Genomic DNA, 20,481 nt, shown 5'->3' with positions numbered 1-20,481 from the left:
CTACAAGACAGAAAACACACATTGTTTTTCATCTTGGAATACTGAACAGATATTGCACGAGTACCACTCATAACTGATCTTCCTTCCACACCCAAAGAAAACTTGTCTGCCTTTAACAGTAAAATAACTCTCCTTTTCAAGCCTCTGTAGTGAAGCCATCAAGAGGAGAGAAAAAAAAAAAGGGAAACACATTTGGTATTTAAGATCAGCTGAAGAATTCACTTGCAGTTCTCTTCCTCAGCACAGGAACCTGCTGGAGATGACTTTTTTTTTTTAGTGCATCCAAGTAACTACTGAGAATAGGTTCAAGTGTATGTCTTTAACAGTAGATATAATGGTCCTTGATCATTATATTAAATTCCTTTCTCTCATAATTTTTTGAAGTATAACCATTCAACACTATAAACCTTTTTTTGTCAGAAGCATTTTGTTTAATTTTATTTTTTTCAAAAGGTGAAGGAACAGACAAATAAAACCAAGTAACTCCAGCAAGTTCTGGCTGTAGTTAGGCCTAAATTTTTGCCTGACTGCAGATGTTTTTTTCATCAGTTCCTAAATACTTGAGAATAACTGTCACTAGTTCAAAGGCATTTATTTTTAATGTCAATCGCTGGTTTAAGAGAGCAGGACACGGCAAAAATCAAACCAATCTCCTTTTTCCCCCAGCCAAAATAAAAAACTTCGCAGCCCTCACCCTGGGAAATTCAAGAATCTAACACTTCAGCCTAATGGCACTGGGGGTAAATTAGGACTTCCAAAAAAGATGTTTCAATCCACCATGGCATTGAGTTGACCTCTCATATATAACAATTTCCCACTGCTCCTGCAACTGCTGTTCACAACAGCAGGACACTTTCAAGACAGACTAAATCTTAAAAAACAGAAGCAAAATGAAAACCAACTTTTACTGTCTTACTAACGAAGAAGCTTCACTGTGCACCCCTATCCCCACATCTGTGATGTACCAGAGCAAATAAAGGGCTGCAGGTTCTCTGGGCTGAAATCTGTCCCCGGGTGAATCAAGAAGAGAGGCTCTGTAGCCATACATTCATATGGTAAATAAAATCTTGTCAGTTAGGGCCCTGACCAGCACGGCTTTAATAAAGCAAAGATACCATTTTGAGAAAATACATCCAAGTCCCTAAGCCTGCAGAGCCCTTTTCAGAATAGTTAACATTTCTAGATTAGTACAGGCCATGCACAAAAACCCAGCAAAAACTCAGGAGGGACTTACTAGCCAACCAGACAGTCCTTCAGTGCTGCGTTCTCCTGCCGACACTTCACCACCATCAGAACACCAGTTTCTTGACAGCATTTAGTAAATGCTGGGGAAAAAAAACCAACAAAAACCAAATTGAAGTTAGAAAAATGACAATAGGTGAAAAAACTCTATGTGTAGGAAGTAGCAGACCAGATCTGATTTATTATTAATACAACCATAGTTGGCCCAGATTCTCATACTGTTTGCAAGGTCTTTGTCACTTGTTTAGCAACAACACTTTAACTGGGATTCTCCCCTCATCATGTAGCACATTCACACACATATGGCTGTTGCTAATACCATTTCTGGAGTTATTCTTGCAGCAAATCCATGATGCTGTGCCTGCTTTTCACATGCTCTACTCAGGGCTATCACTTAGATCTCTGGCATTTAAGAACAATGAAGTTGCTCAATGAAGTGAAAGTACCTGGTCTGTTTTAAGGACCTTAAGACTTAAAAACAAGTCAGTGAGATACTAAAACAGAACAGCAAAGTCATGGGTAAGGACATGGGATTTATCTGTGAGTAACTAAAATTATGCCTCATTGTTACCAGCACTCTGTACAGATGTTTCATTGAATAATAACCCTAGATAAGAACTGGCTGTTATTTCTATCAGGAGATTTCAAGCTCAAGCTGATTACCTCAAGTTCTAAGAGGTAATCAGCTACATTTAGCAGATGGAAAAGAGAGAAAGAGAGAAAAAAAGAATGCCATGTGTCCACGATCAACAGGAGCCAGATCAAGAACAAAGTTCACCCCTACCACATCCCCTTCTGGAATTACATCCATTTCTCCTACTCTAAGGTCCTCCTGGTAGTGATTTAATATCCAGCAAATTTAGGGTATACAAAAATTATTTTCCTGCACAATTTACAGCTAATCTAGTAACATCAACATGTAATGGTACTACATCACACAACAGCTAAATCATGTTACCTATGCTCAGTGTATAGGTACATCAAGACTTAAATAAACAAGAAAGAGGAGATTTGTGTCTACAAAGGCAGCACTCCTGTCCTTTGCTCATAGCAGATGCCTGCTGAAATGGGCATTAGGCAATTGTGGACCTCAGTGGAACAAAATCCACCCTTTAGGATCCTGAACACTACTGGCAAGATTTTGAGAAAGTGATCCAACAGCTGCAAGCAATTCCTAGGTGAGATTAATCTGCTTGTCCACAGCTATTATTAATTAGGCTTTCACTATAATAATTGACAAGACAAGGTAGTTTTTGCCTAAAGTGTTGATGACAGATTTCAGGGTTCTTATACTGTGAAACTTTACAAAGAACTGACTTCTTTCCTATTTCAAACATATTATTTATTGATGAACACTTAAAAACCTTCTCCAACACAGCAGCCAGCGTTACACACTGGCAACTCCACCACACCCTACATGAAAACCAGATGAAAGTGTGCAGAAAATGGGTTTAAGTTAACCAGTTATTACCAGCTGGGAAGACACTGTAGCCTATGCTCAAAGGTATTTATTAGCAACCACACCCAGTTTCTAACATCAATGTGGTTTAGACTTACAGTCACCCAAATGCACAAGCACAGCTTTGAGGAAACACCTGGACAGCTGAAGTTTACTAAGCAGTTGAAGCTCAGAACAAGGCCAATGTTTTATTAGGTTATCAGATTATTTCTTTGATTTTCAAGGGTGAATCTGTCATTTATTCCATTCTTTCCTGGACTATTTATATTGACTATTCCTACATCAGCATCTCAGAAAAATCATACCTATTAGTACATTTCTTTGTTTTTTTGTGGGAAAAACATCCAAAGCTTCTGAAAGCTTTTGGTCTGTCTAATTTGATTTATACTCTCTACAGGCACTTCTTTAAGTGCTGTGCTGAGGTTTTGGGTTGGGGTTTTTTTTTGTAGTAGTAATCATTTCTTCTGGAAGCTGTGAAGTAAAAAAACCACTGAAGACAACAGGAGGTCCCTCTCACTTGTTAACTCACCAGTCTTGATTGGTTAAAGGCGTGATGTCCCAGTGAACAAAAAAAGCCTGAACTGCAATTGCCAGCATTCCCTGGCTGCAGAAGGCCCTGCCTGTGGTACATGGCCAGGCACTGTTGCAAAGTGATAAAACTGCTTCCAGCTGTTCAGCTTTAACATTACTGATGCTTAACAACAGAGAGGAAGAAAGAAGGTTAAAGCATATTAGGCATCCTTATATGAGCACACAAAGCTTGATTATCCATCTCTTCTGTTTGGCAGTCATGTAAGGAATGCAAGACAGGTTTAGTTATGGACACATACCAGAAACCTTCAGGAGTCTGGAGAATTTTTATTTTTTTTTAATTGTGCTTTGTCTTGCTTACAGAGGGGCAAGTACCAATCTCTTCACTCTCCTAACCAGTGACAGGACTCAAGGAAATGGCATGAAGCTGGGTCAGGGCTAGTTTAGGTTTGCTGCCAGGAAAAGATACCCACCCTGGGCACAGGAACAGGCTCCCCAAGGAAATGGTCACAGCACCAAATGTGTCAACAATGCTCTCAGGCACATGGTGTGATAGGGGTGTTCTGCATAGGGCCAGGAGCTGGACTTGATGATCCCGACGGGTCCCTTCCAGCTCAGTTTATTCTACGATCCTGTGAGTCTTCCATGAAATGGAATGTGTCAGTGCTGAGCAGCACACACAGTGTTTGAACTACTTGTTTGGAGAATAATGTCTGAAATAGTGCTCAATAGTTGCAGGCATCTCAAACCAAGAATTTATCTCCGTGTCTGACAAGCCTTAGTCATTCCTCACTCAGGCAATATCTGCGTTGTTGACCAACCTTTAAGGATGCATAGCAAGACACCACAAAAGGAGCAGATACACAGCATCTAGTTACAAACCTATTGTAATTTAACACTTTAGCAGCTATGAAGGGTAATCAGAATACCAAAGAATCCGAACAAACCTTCTGCCTGATACACTGCACATCATAGAAAGAACAAAATTGAAAAATTGATCTTTTCATAATCTTGTGTATGGTACTATCTTTATGATTTCAGGAAAGCTTTCCATGACTTTAGAAGTTCATGGGCTGATACATTTTCTTTCTTCCTGCAAGCAGCAAGCTACCAAAACAAAACCTCAAGCAGCAGCAAAACAAGAAGTAAATTTGAGCAAGTCTGTAAATTCCTTGCAAACTGTAACACAAAGGAAAGTCATTTTTCAAACAATAAAGGTCATTCCCAATATTTCCAGATAGAAGGCAAATAAACTGAGGAAGAGAGCTCAACGCCACAGAAGTGAAAATGCCTTGTAAGAAAGGGGGAGAAGGCTTGCCCTCCATCAAATCCACCCTTTGCCAAGGCTTTTCTAGGACAACTACATATGTCCATCACTGAATGCTCTGTGCACAGGCAAGGACAGATCCACTACTGCGTCAGCAAGCTGCAGGTGCTCACCAGTTACCACGGAAACTGGCTACAGACCCCCTTTCACCTGCAGCAGTCATGGTTCATGACATCAGATCTGACATAGGTCACCCCACAGGCTCTGTCTAAGGGCATGCACACAGAGCAAAGATCTCTTCTCGAGGCTACAGCTCAGAGAGACTTCACTGAACAGCTCAGCACTGATTTGAGGCCAGATTTCTTCTTTTTCTCTCATGAAGAAAGCTTTGCATTTCTGTTGCAAGGCAAATCCAAAATAAGTTTTGGTTGCAGTTCAGAGTCTCATTACGTTCTGGCCACATAGAGAGATTTTAACTGCTAAAGCGAGCCTGCAATTTAGTACCTTTTCTAAATCAACCAAGTACATAAGGCCAAAACAGAAGTCTGCTGTCAACTGAACAAGAGCTGAACAACCATGTCTGAACACAGAGCAATTCAGTTTTGCCAGTTCTCACCTGCTCACTATGGCATGCTGGCATGTGCCAGGGATCTGCCTATGATGGAAGAGCACATTTTCAGGGAGAGACAGGAGGGCTTTTTGGCTGAGGCCAGAGATGAGTGAGTCCTTCCAAGGACTGACCCTTCAGCAGGGAGCGTCTCCAGCCCTGAGCAGCTCAGAGAAGCTGCTGAGTTTGGTCCTGTGGCACTGCCCTGGATCCAAGAGCCGGATCTCATGGGGTCTTCCTATCCCACCTTACCCACCTGAGAAAGCACGACACAAAGAACTAGGAGAAATTAGATCCTGATATATGTAAAGTCACAGAACAGCAAAAAAGTAGCTTTCTAAAGCCTTCTTAATTTATCTAAAAAGCTGGAGAGACATGCATTTTTTAAATAAAAATCCCATTCCAAGTCTTTCTGTAATTCCCTTCAGATACAGAATTATACAAATTATATTGAAGGCATGAAAAATTAGTTTTGAGTGCCTGACTTAGTATATTTGATGGTTGATTAAAAACTTTAAGTTACAGAGCACTCTTTTTATTAAGGTGTCTTTGATAATTAGCTAGGTTGGCACAGTAAAGAAAACTTTGTTTACAAAGATCTTTACAGTCCACACTAATCTGTGCTGAAAAAAACAGTATCTAAGAAGAATGTTTTCTTTAGTATTTCTAATTGCTTTTTCCCCAACTCTGTTTTATGACTTTATGACAAGATAATATGAGAAGCAGATGGAAACTGAAGTGAAGCTGGCTAACAATTCACTTATCACAGAGTAAAGACTGGACAAATTATTTCCCTTTAGTGTGTATTGCATATGCCTGACCGACTATTCAAGCAGTCAGTCAGGCATATGCAATACACACTAAAGTATTTGAAAAGATCAGATACATTAACAGAAAGCTACAACAAAGTTGGTGGGGGTCCACCAACAGATGTCCTGGGACATACAAGACCTAATTTAAAAAAAGGAGATAAAAAGCCTGGGTCCTGTCCATTTTAACTTTAGAACATATTGATAGGTTCAATAAATATTTGCTCTCTATGACAAAAATATAAAACTTGTAGGATTTTGAGTCAAAGGGACAAACCAACATCTGGCAAAAGACATAGGCACAGCTCTGCAGAATAAAGATGATGATTTTCTTCCACACCATTAAACCACACAAGGTTAAATTTAACACTGTTAATCACAGTGTCTGCAGGACTACAAACAGTGGACAAGGCCACATATTTATGATGAAAGTGATCTTTATGTACCCTACAACACCATCCCTCATCCAAACAGAATTCAGCTGGTTTCTTCACTGTGCTGCATTCAAAATGAAATGGTGGAATAGGTGTGTTGGACTGCTGAAGTTTCAGTTATGTGTACATAAAGGAAAGACTTCATAAAAAATAACCATGCTACGTCCTGCCACAAGTTTAAAAACAAACTGAAAGTTCTGGGGTTTTTTTGCAATTTAATAAAGAGGAACAACCAGCATCAGATTGTATTTGTAGCAGATTTCTAAAGGATTTTTTCTCTTTACTTAAAATATTTTAAAATATTAAGATAGTTAATTATTTCTTCCTCCAAACATCAAAGTCTTCCCATGTGCAAAGTAAGAGAAGAATAAAAAGTGGGACTTATATCCAGACAAGCAGCAGCATGGAAATCGTGTTGATATAACAGCAAGGAATCATCCTCATTATCTTCAGTGTTTGAACTGTTTGTAGCGTGAAGGCTATTTCTGAAAGTTCATTTTTTGCAGATTCAGATTATAAAAATACTTGGCACCTTCGTATTGCCCCATATTGTGAAGTGTTGTACATTTCATATCATGTTGGAAGCATAGTTTTATCAATTATAATTGTGCATCTATTTTGCAGATGTGCTTGTACACAAAATAAATGAAATATTCCCCATTATCAAGATAAAATGATCCTCTCAGGTCTGGCTCTCATTTATTTAAAGACTTTACAATTTTACTACTTAAGAGAAAGTCCTACAGAGGTGTTATCTCACCATTTATATTTTCTCAACACTTATGATACTGCTATCACACTCTTAAAATAAGAAAAAAACCAAGCCAGCTTGCATCATGATCCAGACCAGACTTATTCTGCGGTAGGTTTTTTCCCTCTACACAAAAAAAAAAAAAAAAAAAAAAAGAAAAAAAAGAAAAAAAAGAAAAAAAAGAAAAAAAAGAAAAAAAAGAAAAAATTAGTTTTGTCTTTTTGTCTGGTGTTTGGGTCATTCCTTGGGTCATTCCTTTCCCCACTCAGTGGGGAAAGATGCCCAAATAATAATGGGGACTTGGGGGTGATAGTAGAAGGAGGAGGAAACAGCTCCCTTTCAAATCTAAACAAAGGCAAAATTTTAAAACCTATGTTTGCAAAATGTGTACAAAAACATTAAATGATCCAAAACATTACCAGCAACATTTTTAAGGGTAGTTATTATGCTTTTAAATTTTGTATTAAATTATGATTCATTAGCTTGTTACTCTGAAGATGACTCAGTATGCACAGAACAGATTACTGGTGCATTTAATGAGCCAGGGGAAGTAGCAGCATGAACATGGAGAGATTGTTTCACATTGTAGAGTATGAGCTATTTGGTATTTCCAACACAGTACAAAAGAAAGCTTCTCTGTAGATTGCTCATGGTTCAGTTAACATCACTGAATATCTAATACCTCCAACTCAATTAATTCTCACCTGATTAAGATCAGTCTGATATTCAAACTAAATCATCTCTCCAGTCAAGTAGAAATCAATATTTCTGATTTTACTTTTAAATTACAACAACAAATAAAATACATGCATCGTCGGTATGCTAGGAGTAGCTTTCCTATTCTAGCCTTCTATGGCATGCATAACACAGCTGATTAAAGAATTATTCTAATTTGAGCAACAACATATATAAGGCAGATTAATTTGAATAGAAGGAGATAGCATGAAATAATTAAATGCATCTTATATAGGGCAAAGAGAAAATTGACATAAAATAACCTTGATTCTTTCAAGTGAACCTCTGTTATCAGATCAAATACTTTGTCTCTGCAAATATTCATTTGCTATAACATAAAAATCATATACTTTCCATTTTCCTGCTCATCACCAGCCCCCCAAAATCTGCTCCATTTCAGCTTTTTTAGCTGCAGGCATCTATCCTAGGAGAGATGATCAATACATACTAGCACACAATACAGGACTGCGGAGCAGAGAATCCCAGGAATTCAAGAATTTTAAGGAAGGGATATTCATCTTCCTGGCCAATCTTTACCACGGCACTCTCAGCTTTATCTTAAAGTACAGAGTGCAAGCAGAGGATCCCCCAGCAGACCACAGCATCTCTGGCACTCCAGAATAAAATGCAGAAACCTCCCTTGCCTCATGACTGAGGTGAACATACAGCAGGAGAGGAACATCAGGAAGGCAAACAGCATAACTGTGATCTGCAGAGGAAGAACGTTTCAAAAAAAACCCTAGAAACTGCTTGCCTAAACACAAAGCCTTGGGTTAAAGAAAGCATCTTACCAATATCCTAGAAATAAATCTGAAGACTGCTTTAGGGGACATTGAGAGATGAGAACATAACATACTGGATCAAAGGGCCTATTTGTCCTGTACACCATCTTTCTCAGAAGGCTGTAATAGCTGCTCTAAAGAAATGTGTCAGAAAGGCTACATTATGGAAAAACATCCTCTCAAGTGAAGTTTCTTCCTAATCCCTATCAACTGTAAGTTTGGCTTATATCTTGAAGCATAAAGTTCTCACATGCCCTTCAAAACCCTTAGGGTGCCTTACATGGTGAGTCTAAATGGACAAGCATCCAAACCAAGAGGATGAAAGAGGGGAAAAACCTCCTGAAACCAGAAAGGTATATACTAGCTTGGATTCCTTGAAAATCTCTCTGCCCTGGCCCACTCAAGTCCTGCTAAACTCCCAACTACTGCAATTGTAGTTATTTGTTTCATACCATGCGTGCTTTTTTCATTAGCAGGTTTTCAAAATCCTGCTGCAAAAATTAATTGGCCTCAAAGTATCTCTCAGCTGGATACAGAAACAGGCCAGAGCAGTAGGGAGCAACGGCACTGTACCCAGATCAAAAATGTTTGAGAGTTGGTTGGGGTTTTTTTCAGTAAATCCAGTTACTCGCTCTGTAAACTCCACCTACCTACTTAGGAACAAGAGTCTCCAAAGTTTTCATGTCCTACATCCATTGATATTACAAGGATCTAGGTTTGGTCAACTGCTTACAATGGGCTTTTAAAATCAATATAGGAAATCAATGGCCTATTTAAACATTCTGTTTCAAAAATTATTAAAATATATATATTGGTTGTTTTTTTTTTAAACCACAATACCACAGCAGTTCTGAAAACGGATGTAAGGCACATAGGGATCCTCCAACATCAGTTAATTCAAAACTCACTGCTTAGCTGCTGATCTTTTTCTTACAGAAATATTAGCAGGGTTTCTCTTGTTTTCAAATCCAACAACAGAATTTGTAGGGGAGAAAAAGAGGATCTTAAGAAACTGCCATCAAGGAATGACAAGCACATTCATGGAAGCCATGAACCATGAAGATACAGTCCCATTCCCATGTGATGCAGAGGCTTGTGCTGGGGGAGCCTCTCTCACCAGACTCACTACCTGTGTCCTGCAGTTCAACATTTGCTACCATTCAGACTGAGAATTGTGGATGTTTCCAAGAGGCATAACCAAAAACCTCAAGCAACAGCAGAGAAGCCCTTCTGTTATCCCAAATAACCCACACTTATCCACAGTGGACTGCTGCACCTTTTCTATCCAATTTTATAATAAGCACCAAGAAACAGAGAATGGAACTGAAAAGCAAAGTTTAAGAAAGAGAATAATTGTTTTGTTTAAGAAAAACACATAAAACAAGCTGAGGAACACAGCCAAACACAGCAATTCAAGCCAACCCAATCAGTTCAACTAACAAAACCCAGACAAATACTTAAAAGTATTAACAAAAACATGCCAGATTAAAGTAATTAAGCATTAAAAAGAAGTTCTGAAAATAACATACACATGCAATCTTAGGATACTTTAAGGAGCACTTAGTTCTGCCATTAGGACAAGGGCAGGTCAGCTCTGCTCATTCTATGTCCTGCATGTATGAGATCCGACCAAAATGTCTTCTTGAGGACAAGAGCTGGAAAGACTAAAGCTGGTTCTCAGTTTCATATGAATACTGAAACTTGACTAGGAAAAGTATTTTCCTAAGAGTCAGAGAGTCAGAAAAGAACATATACCTTAAAATGTCAGGCAGTGCTTTCCTGACTATTGCTAAATGATGAAATACTGTGAAAGACAGAATTCATTAGCAATATATGTTTAGTCACTAGAATTTCAACAGAACTTGGACTGTAACAGGAAAAGGAGCTTTGGCAGAGATGATAAAGAGAAATGTCTAGTTGTTAGTTTTGGTGCCATAGACCTGATCTGATCCTCCTTCCTGGATGCACAGAGTTGTCAGCATTTTCTGTATGCATGAGTATACCCACCTACCTACATATGTGTGTGCACACATTTTGCCCCAAACACACAGGAATCCAGTACACTGTCATATTTTTAAGCAAATTCCAGCAACCCAGCTCTGTAAGAGCTACAAGACAAGTCCTCCTGCTTCTGACTAAGCATGACAGGCAGAGCACAGCAGTACACAGGAGGGTTGTGTCCTCAGAAGACACAGGAGAAATAGCAAGGGCATAACTATTATGTATAAAGCTTTACAGCAAGTACTTTGTCAGTTAAGGCAGATTTAAGTGCTCAAAGGTGACAATCTGCTGGGCTGTGCAGGAAGACTTTTCCAGAGAAGCAGACCTCCTTTGCTTCCTAGTGCAATTACAAAAATTGACCCTTTTAAGCAAAGCAAGCACATTGCTGTGAAGCATTTTATTTGGGTAAATCATGATTTGTCCACTAAAGAAACCTGCTTGAGGAATGTTCCTATCAAGCACAAGCATCACCTTCTCTAAAAGGCTTCAGGTAATGCAAGCCCAGCAAGCACAGCCACCTGGTTAAACTGCACTGGTTTCAAACAACTGCCTTGATCTAATTTTCCTGCCACCCTGCAGTAAGTATCCCTGACATCAAGCGTTACCATACCAGGCGCTGGAAGAGGCAGAACTGGAACAAATGCAAGTTCCCCCATGGCTACTGTCTGTCACTGCCTGCTTTTATACAAACAAGTGCATCCAGCTTGAGCTGTGCAGAGCAGCCTCGCCTCTGCCTGTGCTCCCGCCTCCTTCGGGAGCTGCCGAGCCACTCAGGGACAGCTGAGAAGTTCGGGTAACAGAGGATTTAAAGCAACAACACCCCTCCCTCTGTCCCACAGCGACTGACTCTTCAGCTGAACTCTAAAGGCAAAATAGATCTATTTCTCAAAAACAGAGCTTCACGGAGAAGAAGAAGTAACAGTAATGGCCTTCTGCCACACGGTGGGGGTAGAGCAGGGCATTTATATCTCTCCTGAGGAGGCATTTGCCCAGCTATTCCACCATGACACCAGCTCTCAGTTACACCGTGCTGTGCCAGGGACTCTTCCTTTCCTCCTGCCCCTGTTCAGTTTCATGGACTTCCAAAACTACCTATTTAACTCAGAGCTCCAATACTGAAGGTTGGTGGTAGCAGTAATAGTAGTTCTCACTCCCCTGAATGAATTATCTTCTAAAAAAAACCTGAAACTGGTTCCAGTATTCCAGCTGGAGGGTGAGATAGGGCACACAGAATACGGTCAAAATCTCTGGTCTTTTGAGTCTATAGAATGTGCCCAATATATGGAATATAAAATATTTATACAGTTATTAAAAGAGGAAGTTACTTTCCCTCACAGGTCACAGTTCATCCCCAACCACTGTTCCAACATCTCCAAAACAGTTATCATGTACTTACCCTACTTTCCAGTAAACGTCTTTTTTTCCCAAGTTTTTCCATTGGCTGGTGTGGAGGCAGGAATTATTCACCATGGAAGAATTCCTGCTAATTGAGGTACTACTCAATGCTAGTAAGGATGACAAAACCAAAGTGCAAATTTTCCAGGAAAAAAAAAAATCTATTGTGTCCATATTCTGAAGTGAACAGTGAAGAGTAACTCAACCCCTGCAATTATGGCCACTGTGTGATAAAGTACCTAAACTTACTTTTTCAAATTAAATTGCATCATTGACTATGGAGGCATTTAGAATTTCAGACTACCCTACTCATTTCATGATTTTGAAGAAATTACTTTAAACCACGAGGCAGGAAAGCACACTATCAAAACTCAGCAATATCTGGAAACTTGGTAGTAACTGTAAAATTTATCTTTCATCTTCTGTAAAATGTTTTAAATAAGGGACTGCAATAACCAGGTACATTTCTTCAGAAGAAAAGTTGTAATTTTGAGGAAAATAAAATAAAATAAAATAAAATAAAATAAAATAAAATAAAATAAAATAAAATAAAATAAAATAAAATAAAATAAAATAAAATACTAGTAGAGAGGGAATTTACAAACCAGTCTTTGATAAATCTACAAAGCAAAACAAAATGCACCAGAAACTAGGTATGAAAACCCCTCAAAAGAGAGAAACTGCTTTGCAGTGTAAAGCTTAATAGGCAAATGGCATAAAAATCTGTGTGAGAACATTGACTTTACTAGCACAAATCCAGGTGCAGTTTGGTACACTGAAGCCTTGGGGACACAGCTCTACCTTCTGAAAGTTGACTACACTGTGCTCCTCAAGCTGTATGCAGAGGGATTCAAGTTTGGCAGGAGGGAGTTAAGTGCATCTATTCTGCCTGCTCCAGTTATCTTGTTTCTGATGCAAAAACATCTTAGAGCATCAACATACAAATACAGCATAACATACAGTGTTATGAAAGAAACAATCACATAGATGCGGTTTCCATTTTTAGAAAAACAACCAAACTTATGAATTTATTTAGCAATTAAGTATGTTAGTGCATCTGCTACAAAATCATGGGCAAAGGAGATACTGAAAGTTAAGACAATGGGATACATATATGTAGCTCTAGTTTAGAAGCCATTTGTCACTTCTTCCTATGGCATGAGGATACTTCCAATGAAATAGCACACGCCTATCCAAGCAAAACTACTGGTTTTGTCAATTGCTTTCTAAAGGAGGAGACTAAGATTATTCCTAACACATTCAATCACAGACCAATAACCAGGGCTCAACCTGCTGTAAGACCAGAAGTGACAGAAGACCCCTGTGCATCACTCAGTGGCAGCTGAGGACACAAGAATCTGAAGCAGCATTCAGCAGCTGGGACATGAGCAGAAACTGACTGAGGGTCCTGGTTCTGTCACTACAACCCCCTGTGACTTTTTGTCTTCTGTTTATTTAGGACTGAAAGAAAGGACCTTTCCTGGTTGAGACTTCAGTGCTATGACTGGTTGACTGTGAGTACATTCTCCACTGGTACAACGAGATTAAAAAGAACCTAATGTGCCTAAGAACCTTTCCTCCATTTTCTCGGTTTTGAACTAAATGAGTTTTACTCACTGAATGCAGATGTACACATGCCTCTATCACCACAGATTTGTCAGCATGTAAGTTTTTTCCAAAGACCTGTCTCACCTTTATTCTGAAAGAAGAAAAAAACACCCAAAACCTAGCATATGCTGTATTAATGTAAAACCCCTAGAGGGCAACTAAGCTTCAATTTCAACCTGCATAAATATTCAGGTCCTTAACTAGTTTACAGATTATGTAAACTATTTCCTTCAACCTTGTTTTTTTTCCCCTCGTTTAAAAGAAATGAATCCTTTTCATTCTCAAATCACATTATTGCTGCCTATTTAGTGTAAGTTAATCACCACTGCCCAACCAGAGACCGAGTCCTCAACCCAACAAAGCTCAAATGTGTGCAAAAGAGAACAATAAAGAAAACACATGCAAAGGCTCCATTTAAACAAAGACAGAAAACAAGCATATGAAAGTCTGAAATCACTCTCTTTGCATTAAAGACCTTTAACAATAAGTCTTGTTTATTATTCAGCTTAGTATTAATTTATTGCATGGCATCTGTTTTCTTGTACAGCAGTCTGCTTGCAAGTCTCAAATTTATAAATCGAAGTTTACACTGTTAAGATTATTTGCCTGTTTTCCCCTACATACTAAGATTTCAGCCTTATATATTTGATTTAATTTAGATTTTGGTCTTTAACTAAAGTCCAGGACTTTAGCTGGACTAAAGTGAAAGAAAAAAAAAAAAAAAAGGAAAGTGATTGGAGCCTCAAAAGTAAAAAGCCTATATTCAATTACAAATGCTCTTCCCAAATTTTAAATTGGTAACCAGTGTCCAGCTGAGCCTTGTTTGCCATGAAGCAGCAGCCAGCAACTGCCTTTCCCCTACTCTGATCAGATCTTATTGGGAGCTGAAAGACACTATCCTGCCAGTCCACACCTGCACAGAACCTGCAGACACATTGATGCTTATTGTCAGAGAAGCCACTAACAAACAAATGGGATTCCCAAGATATGGAAGCAACCAGACAGGGAAAAAAACAGCTCAAAGAAATCCTTAGGAAATGCTTGCAAAGTCCAAGAGTTTCTACAAGGCTTTTGCAGAAGATCAAATACCCAAACAAAAATTGATAGCACTGCCATCCTTGCTTTATGCATACCAATGCAGTGTCCCACATGCTGAACAGAGACTAAGAATGACTACCAGCAGAATACACTTTACCTCTTTTTAGCCACCCAAAATTTCCATGTCCCACCCAAAGCTGATTCTGAAAGTACCCTCCTCTCCTTGTTGCCTTGAGCCTTGACAAGGCAGGGGTAAGGGGATGGGGAAGAGGTAGAGAGGACTACAATTGGGATGAGATGTCTCCCATCCTACATGACTTAACCAAGAATCAAAGGAGGAGTTTGAGGAGCTGACATAAGTCTCCAAGGGTATTCCACTTATAAGGGTCTGAACACTGCAGAACAGAGTGAAGTAAATTCTATCCCCCTTGAGCTTTGAAAGACTGCAGAAGGGAGAAGAGGAAGGCTAGACTCTGTTTCTTACTCAGATTCATCCCCTCTGATTGCCTGAAATGCAACAAGCTTTAGGTATTCATTCTGACTTTTTTGTCACAAGTTCAGCTTAGAGACATGAGGACTTGACAACTATTAGTACAAAAATGCCCAAGTAAAATGTTATTGTACAATCAGTTCAGGTCTGGACACACAAAAGATTGTAAGTACCAGATCTCTTTATAACACAGCAGAACCCTGTCATCAGTGTATCAACTTTACAATCAAATTTAAGACGGTGATTATATTACATTAGAAACAAGGAGATTCTACCAGCTTCACACAAAAGAATTACAGTCACTGTTACAATTTACTGCTTATGTGAAATGGATCTGGCTGAACTTGATACCACAACCCAAACATTGTTACCTTTAAGTACTTTTAACACATTTCCCAGAGGCAATTATTTCTCCTCTTTATTAGAGTGGCTGAATTACTTTCAGGGAAGTCAAGTCATTGCAACTCAAACATTGGGGCCACAGAGATCTGTAACATCAGGTCTGGAACAAACAGCACTGCACTGAAACCACTGAAGAAAAGAAAATCATGAGATCAGAACTGTTCATCTGGTGGGAGAAGGTAGCCAAAGCAAAAGTCCACAATTCTGTTAAATATCTTCCTTCTACAGAAGTGCAAATACTCTTTTTTGGGGTTGTAATTTACTAAGTATTCTCTGCCCAACAATGAATGTTGCTAAAGGGTTTGTGCACAGTCAGTAAGTAGTATTTGCATGAATTTGACAGCAGAGTGAAGAGGACAGATTCCCCCAACAGTATTTTGGTTTAAAACTGCCGAAGTTTTATAGTTACTCAACAGATGGAGCATATCAAAATGAACATACACCAGTCTTGCTGAAGCAAAAGCATCTTTTCCATACCATTCTCACTCTCCACAAAGAACTCAAAACTTCCTCAAGCTGTCTGGAATGTATAAAATAAAATATAAAAAATTATCACACATACATACATTAATATGCTTTTTAATTTCCTTAAATTTGGAATAGTTTTCAAAAGTATGGGGACACCTCTATTACGAAGAAAAGGCTGAAGAACCATTAACACTGCTACTCAACTGTCATGAAGCATTGTTACACATAACTAATATAAAATATTTTAAACATAGGGCTTTTGATGTAAGTCATTGAAGATGCCAGAGAAGCTGTGAGCTCTTCTAGCACCCCAGTAGAGATTAGTTAATTACTAATTAAATCTTAAGTTATATAACCCCAAACACTATACCATTCTTTTGTATTTCTCTTTTCCATATTCTATGGAAAGCAAAGGTAAATTTCTGTTCATTAACTACATACATGCTAAAGCCTACATTTAATGTAAAAAAACCCTAAACCACTCAAAAAAGAAGGAAAACCACACATGCAAAGAAGCACAAGGAGGAAATCAGGACAGATCAGAAATGACAAAGATTATTTACACCGGAGAAAAAGAAAGAGTTATTTTCACCATTGGCCTCATGAATCATTTTGACTGGGCTGTCAGAGTCACTGCAGAAAATTATCACCCCAAAGGCAGGAAAAAAAGTAATGAGCAACAAAGTTTGAAGTTGCAGACTGTGGTCACTCTTGTTCACCGGATATAATTTTCTTCAAGCTGAAAGCACAAATTCTCCCTCTGAACTTAAATGTAATTTTTAACATCACAGCATTAAAGACTTTTGGTGTCTTTGTTTAAAGTACTTAATGCTCCTGAAAACAAGTCTGGAATCTCAGGGTTCAACACCTTCCCTAAGCCATTTCGGGGACTCTGACAGAAATAGTTGTCCAGGATGGTTACTGAGTAAGTATTTTCTTCTTCTTTTTTCCTTTTGGCTCGTTAACATAAATCAGATCATCCTCTTTCTTCCATTTGAAATCCTCCTTTTATTCAGATCACTGCCAGCAATCTGTCCAATATATGAGAACCCAAATTGCTTGATATGCAAAGAAAAAATAGTTTGGACATTAAATAAAAAAAAAAAAACTTAGAAAGCAAAAAGCATTTTTCAATGGTAAAATAGAACTAAGCACTGAAACAGGCCATAGCAGCTTAAACATTAACCAGATTACAGGACAAACACAGGCACACTAGGTATGGCCCCAAGAGAAGAAGATGGCCCAAAATGCCTTCCCAAAGTCCTTTGCAGACCTGCAACCTTTTCATGCTTGATAAATGTGCCCTCCAAGGGCATCAGGTTTGGTAAGCATTTTACAGAAATGAAGTTCATGCTTTTGAAGGACAGTTAGACCAGTCTAGATGGCATCAAGAAGTCCTACTTTCAACTCTCTCTGTCTTTCCACATTATACATTTTCTGTACATTTCCCACATATTAAACCATAGCATTCAGAAAAGGTCTTTTTGCAAAAATTAGCTGTGTCTCCCTAAAACAACTTTTTAAAAGTCTGACAGTCTACAGCCATAGGTGAGATCACATCTCAAACCACAACTCTGCAGTGCTTTATTTTCACCAACTTCACAGGCATCCGATTGCAGCAAAGAGCAAGGGACATTTCTGTCACCAGGAAACAAAGCAAGATCTGCCTCAATCCTGGCATGCAAATGTAACAATATATTTTTGATTTTGTGCTTCAAAAAGGACTCTTTAAACATCCCTGAAATGTTGTCATCTGAAAGCTTGAAGGGCATCATTTAGTGTATATTGAAGAGGAAGGAAAAGAAGAATAACTGGACTCTCCTTGGGAGATTCCAGATCACAGCCACAGGGAAAGAAAACTAAAAAGTGAACAACATTACGGGTGATAAAAGTAATACAAGGAAATCCAGAACACGAATATCAGAAGCCCCCCAAAAAAGGCAGTAGTGACTTAAAGAAATCTTTCCTTATACTCATTTTAGGAAAAAGGTAAGAAGGCAGATTTCTTAATACCATAATTGAAGTCCCAAATTCCCTACAACCATTTCAACTCCTTCCCAATACAATGAATAAATACTAAGAGAAGAATCTGTTCACTCCATCCAAGGGAAATTTTCATGCACAGGTGTTCTACATTTTCTTCAAAATTCCTCCTTTCTTACTCAGTATCCCATCAGCATGACTACCTTCCCTCCTTTCCATGATTCCTTTCAAATCCTTTACTAGTATTCCACTCAAATCTAGGATAGAGCAGTTAAACTGCTTTTCTTAAATTTAAAGCCTCATCCATACCTCCAAAGCGCTGTACACCTCTAGCAGTCTTTGATCATCCCTTTTCCTATCCTCTGAGCAGTTCTGCAGCTCTTAATTCCTCATCCAAAACACCTCCTGCCTTCTGTTACATGATTACACTTCCTGTAGAGGCATCCATCCTGATTTGGGGCAGCAAATGTTCCAGGTGCTCTTTTCTGCAGGACTGTTATGAATAAAATTCAGAGGGATGACAATACAGCACAATGTTTTATGACCTTTCAATACTGTAGCCTTTAAGTAAAACACTCTCCAGAGCACAAATCCCCCTACTCTTTTTCTACGCAGCACCACAGAGACAACTGCTGGAAAGCATTTACAAAAGCAACAAAACTACATTTAGGGGTGGGAAAGAGGGGGATTATTTTTTGTTGTTGTTATTAAAAGGACCTGAAAAATAATGTACAAGAACATAGTTTTATTCAGCAACAGACAACATTGTCTCTAGCATTAAAAAAACCCACTTGTGCATTGTCAATGTTGTTACCACAGGACCCATTAGCTACTACATCAAAGAATAAGTACTAGAGGGACAACTCCCTCAGTTTGAGCTAAGCAATCTTTAGAACTACTGCTCTACATGTAAGAAGAAGCTTAAAATGTTTCCATCCTAAAACAGGATAAAAATTTGAGATTTCACTGTTTTCAGAAAACAATGAAGAACACTTAGACCAAAAAAGCATGAAGAACACTTGGAACATCACCTCTTGTTTAAAGTGTGTGTAGTTGCCAAACTATGTTTCAACTTTGTGTTCACTTATTGCCTGATAAGACCTGTGATTCCTGTCCTTTTTTTCTTTTACTGGTTCTGCAGAGTTGTAACATTCTACACAAAATATGTACAACAGGTATAGGTCTCCAACATACAGGAGATCAAAACTACAACTCTCATAATCCACTGTCTCATTAAATCAAAGTATATTAAGTAAAATCACTACTCCTATTCTGATTTCAATTTAGTATTAATTCCCATTGAGCTTCATTTCAATTTCTGAGGTTTGGATAAGCAATTTTCTTTGGCAAATACACTTATCAACTCCACGTGTTTTCTAAAGAATGGACAGAAGTTTTCCCCTATCACCTTATGCCGAATACAAGGTCAATATATTGTTTTTAGGCTGCATGAATGCTCACTAGTTATTGTATTTCTGAATTCACAGAAGCAACATTTTGATCAAACTAAGTTTTATTTTCCACTGCTGAACCTAATGGTACCTATACAACACATTCTGACTTCTACAGCTGAAAAATAACCTATTTTCTGTGTGAAACTAACCCAAGGGTAATATTAATAATTCATATACAACATAAATATTTATACACAGGCAATGAGAATATAGCATGACCTCTTAGAAGTATTAAGATTTATTTACACTACTTGCTAACTGTGTAACTGTTGAATGCAGTACCTAAGAGGGGTTTATATAGCAAAATTTCAGAGCAACAACTTCATACACTGTTAAGGACAGGCAGCTAAAACAAGAGATACTGTGAGTCACAAGAACTGCCACTGCACTGTCCACCCACGCCACACTAACACCTCACTGTAACACTAACACTGCACCCAGAGGTTATTGCCACCATCAGAATGGAGGCAAAAAACCCCTCACAGAATCCCAGGCTTGTGCTCCCTTGCTGGTAGTAAGAATGACTGACACAGAAGAATTAAAATGTGTCAAGTGGAAAAGAAAACTCTGAGATCAGCAAACACTGTGTATAACACCTGGGAAAAGACATTAGTCAGGGGCTGGAACTCACCCTTTTGTTGGGAGAACTTGACCATGTCTCCTCCACTCCTCCCCTCACATGGTTCCCTAAAGACTGATCTAAACACCATGAAATACCCCACGATCATTAGATACAGGTAAGGTTGCATTTCTCTGTTTTTACAGTTTGTACCAATCTTACCTCACCAGGACCCTAAGACACAAAACCAGCTATTCAATCTAACACTACAGAGTGTACTAGTGGAGAACTGGAAATAATTAGAGCACATAAAAGGCATATCCATCAATGTTAGCATCATTCCTGAAAAAACAAGTTTGGAGAAATTATGATAGAGAAGAGACTTTTAAACCTTTCTCATCAGTGGGCAAAGAATTTCCAAGTACAGATGTCAAATGAAGACAGCAACAATGTTTCAGCTTCAACG

The 20,481-nt window shown here is 38.6% G+C and overlaps 1 protein-coding gene across 1 annotated transcript in view; it reads right to left on the bottom strand.

The window, feature by feature from the left end:
- The window catches only part of CMC1 (C-X9-C motif containing 1), a 46,511-nt gene that overhangs the window by 4,731 nt on the left and 21,299 nt on the right, over positions 1-20,481 (bottom strand). Inside the window, exon 3 of the mRNA XM_058802550.1 lies at positions 1,235-1,325. Coding sequence (XP_058658533.1) covers positions 1,235-1,325 — 91 coding nt within the window. The remainder of the gene's footprint in view (positions 1-1,234; positions 1,326-20,481) is intronic.

This window comes from Ammospiza caudacuta, chromosome 1 (genome assembly GCF_027887145.1).
Source record: "Ammospiza caudacuta isolate bAmmCau1 chromosome 1, bAmmCau1.pri, whole genome shotgun sequence".
In the NCBI taxonomy this organism is placed as follows: Eukaryota; Metazoa; Chordata; class Aves; order Passeriformes; family Passerellidae; genus Ammospiza; species Ammospiza caudacuta.
Note: the sequence above shows the minus strand (reverse complement) of the source record. Positions and strands in the feature narration are given on the sequence as shown.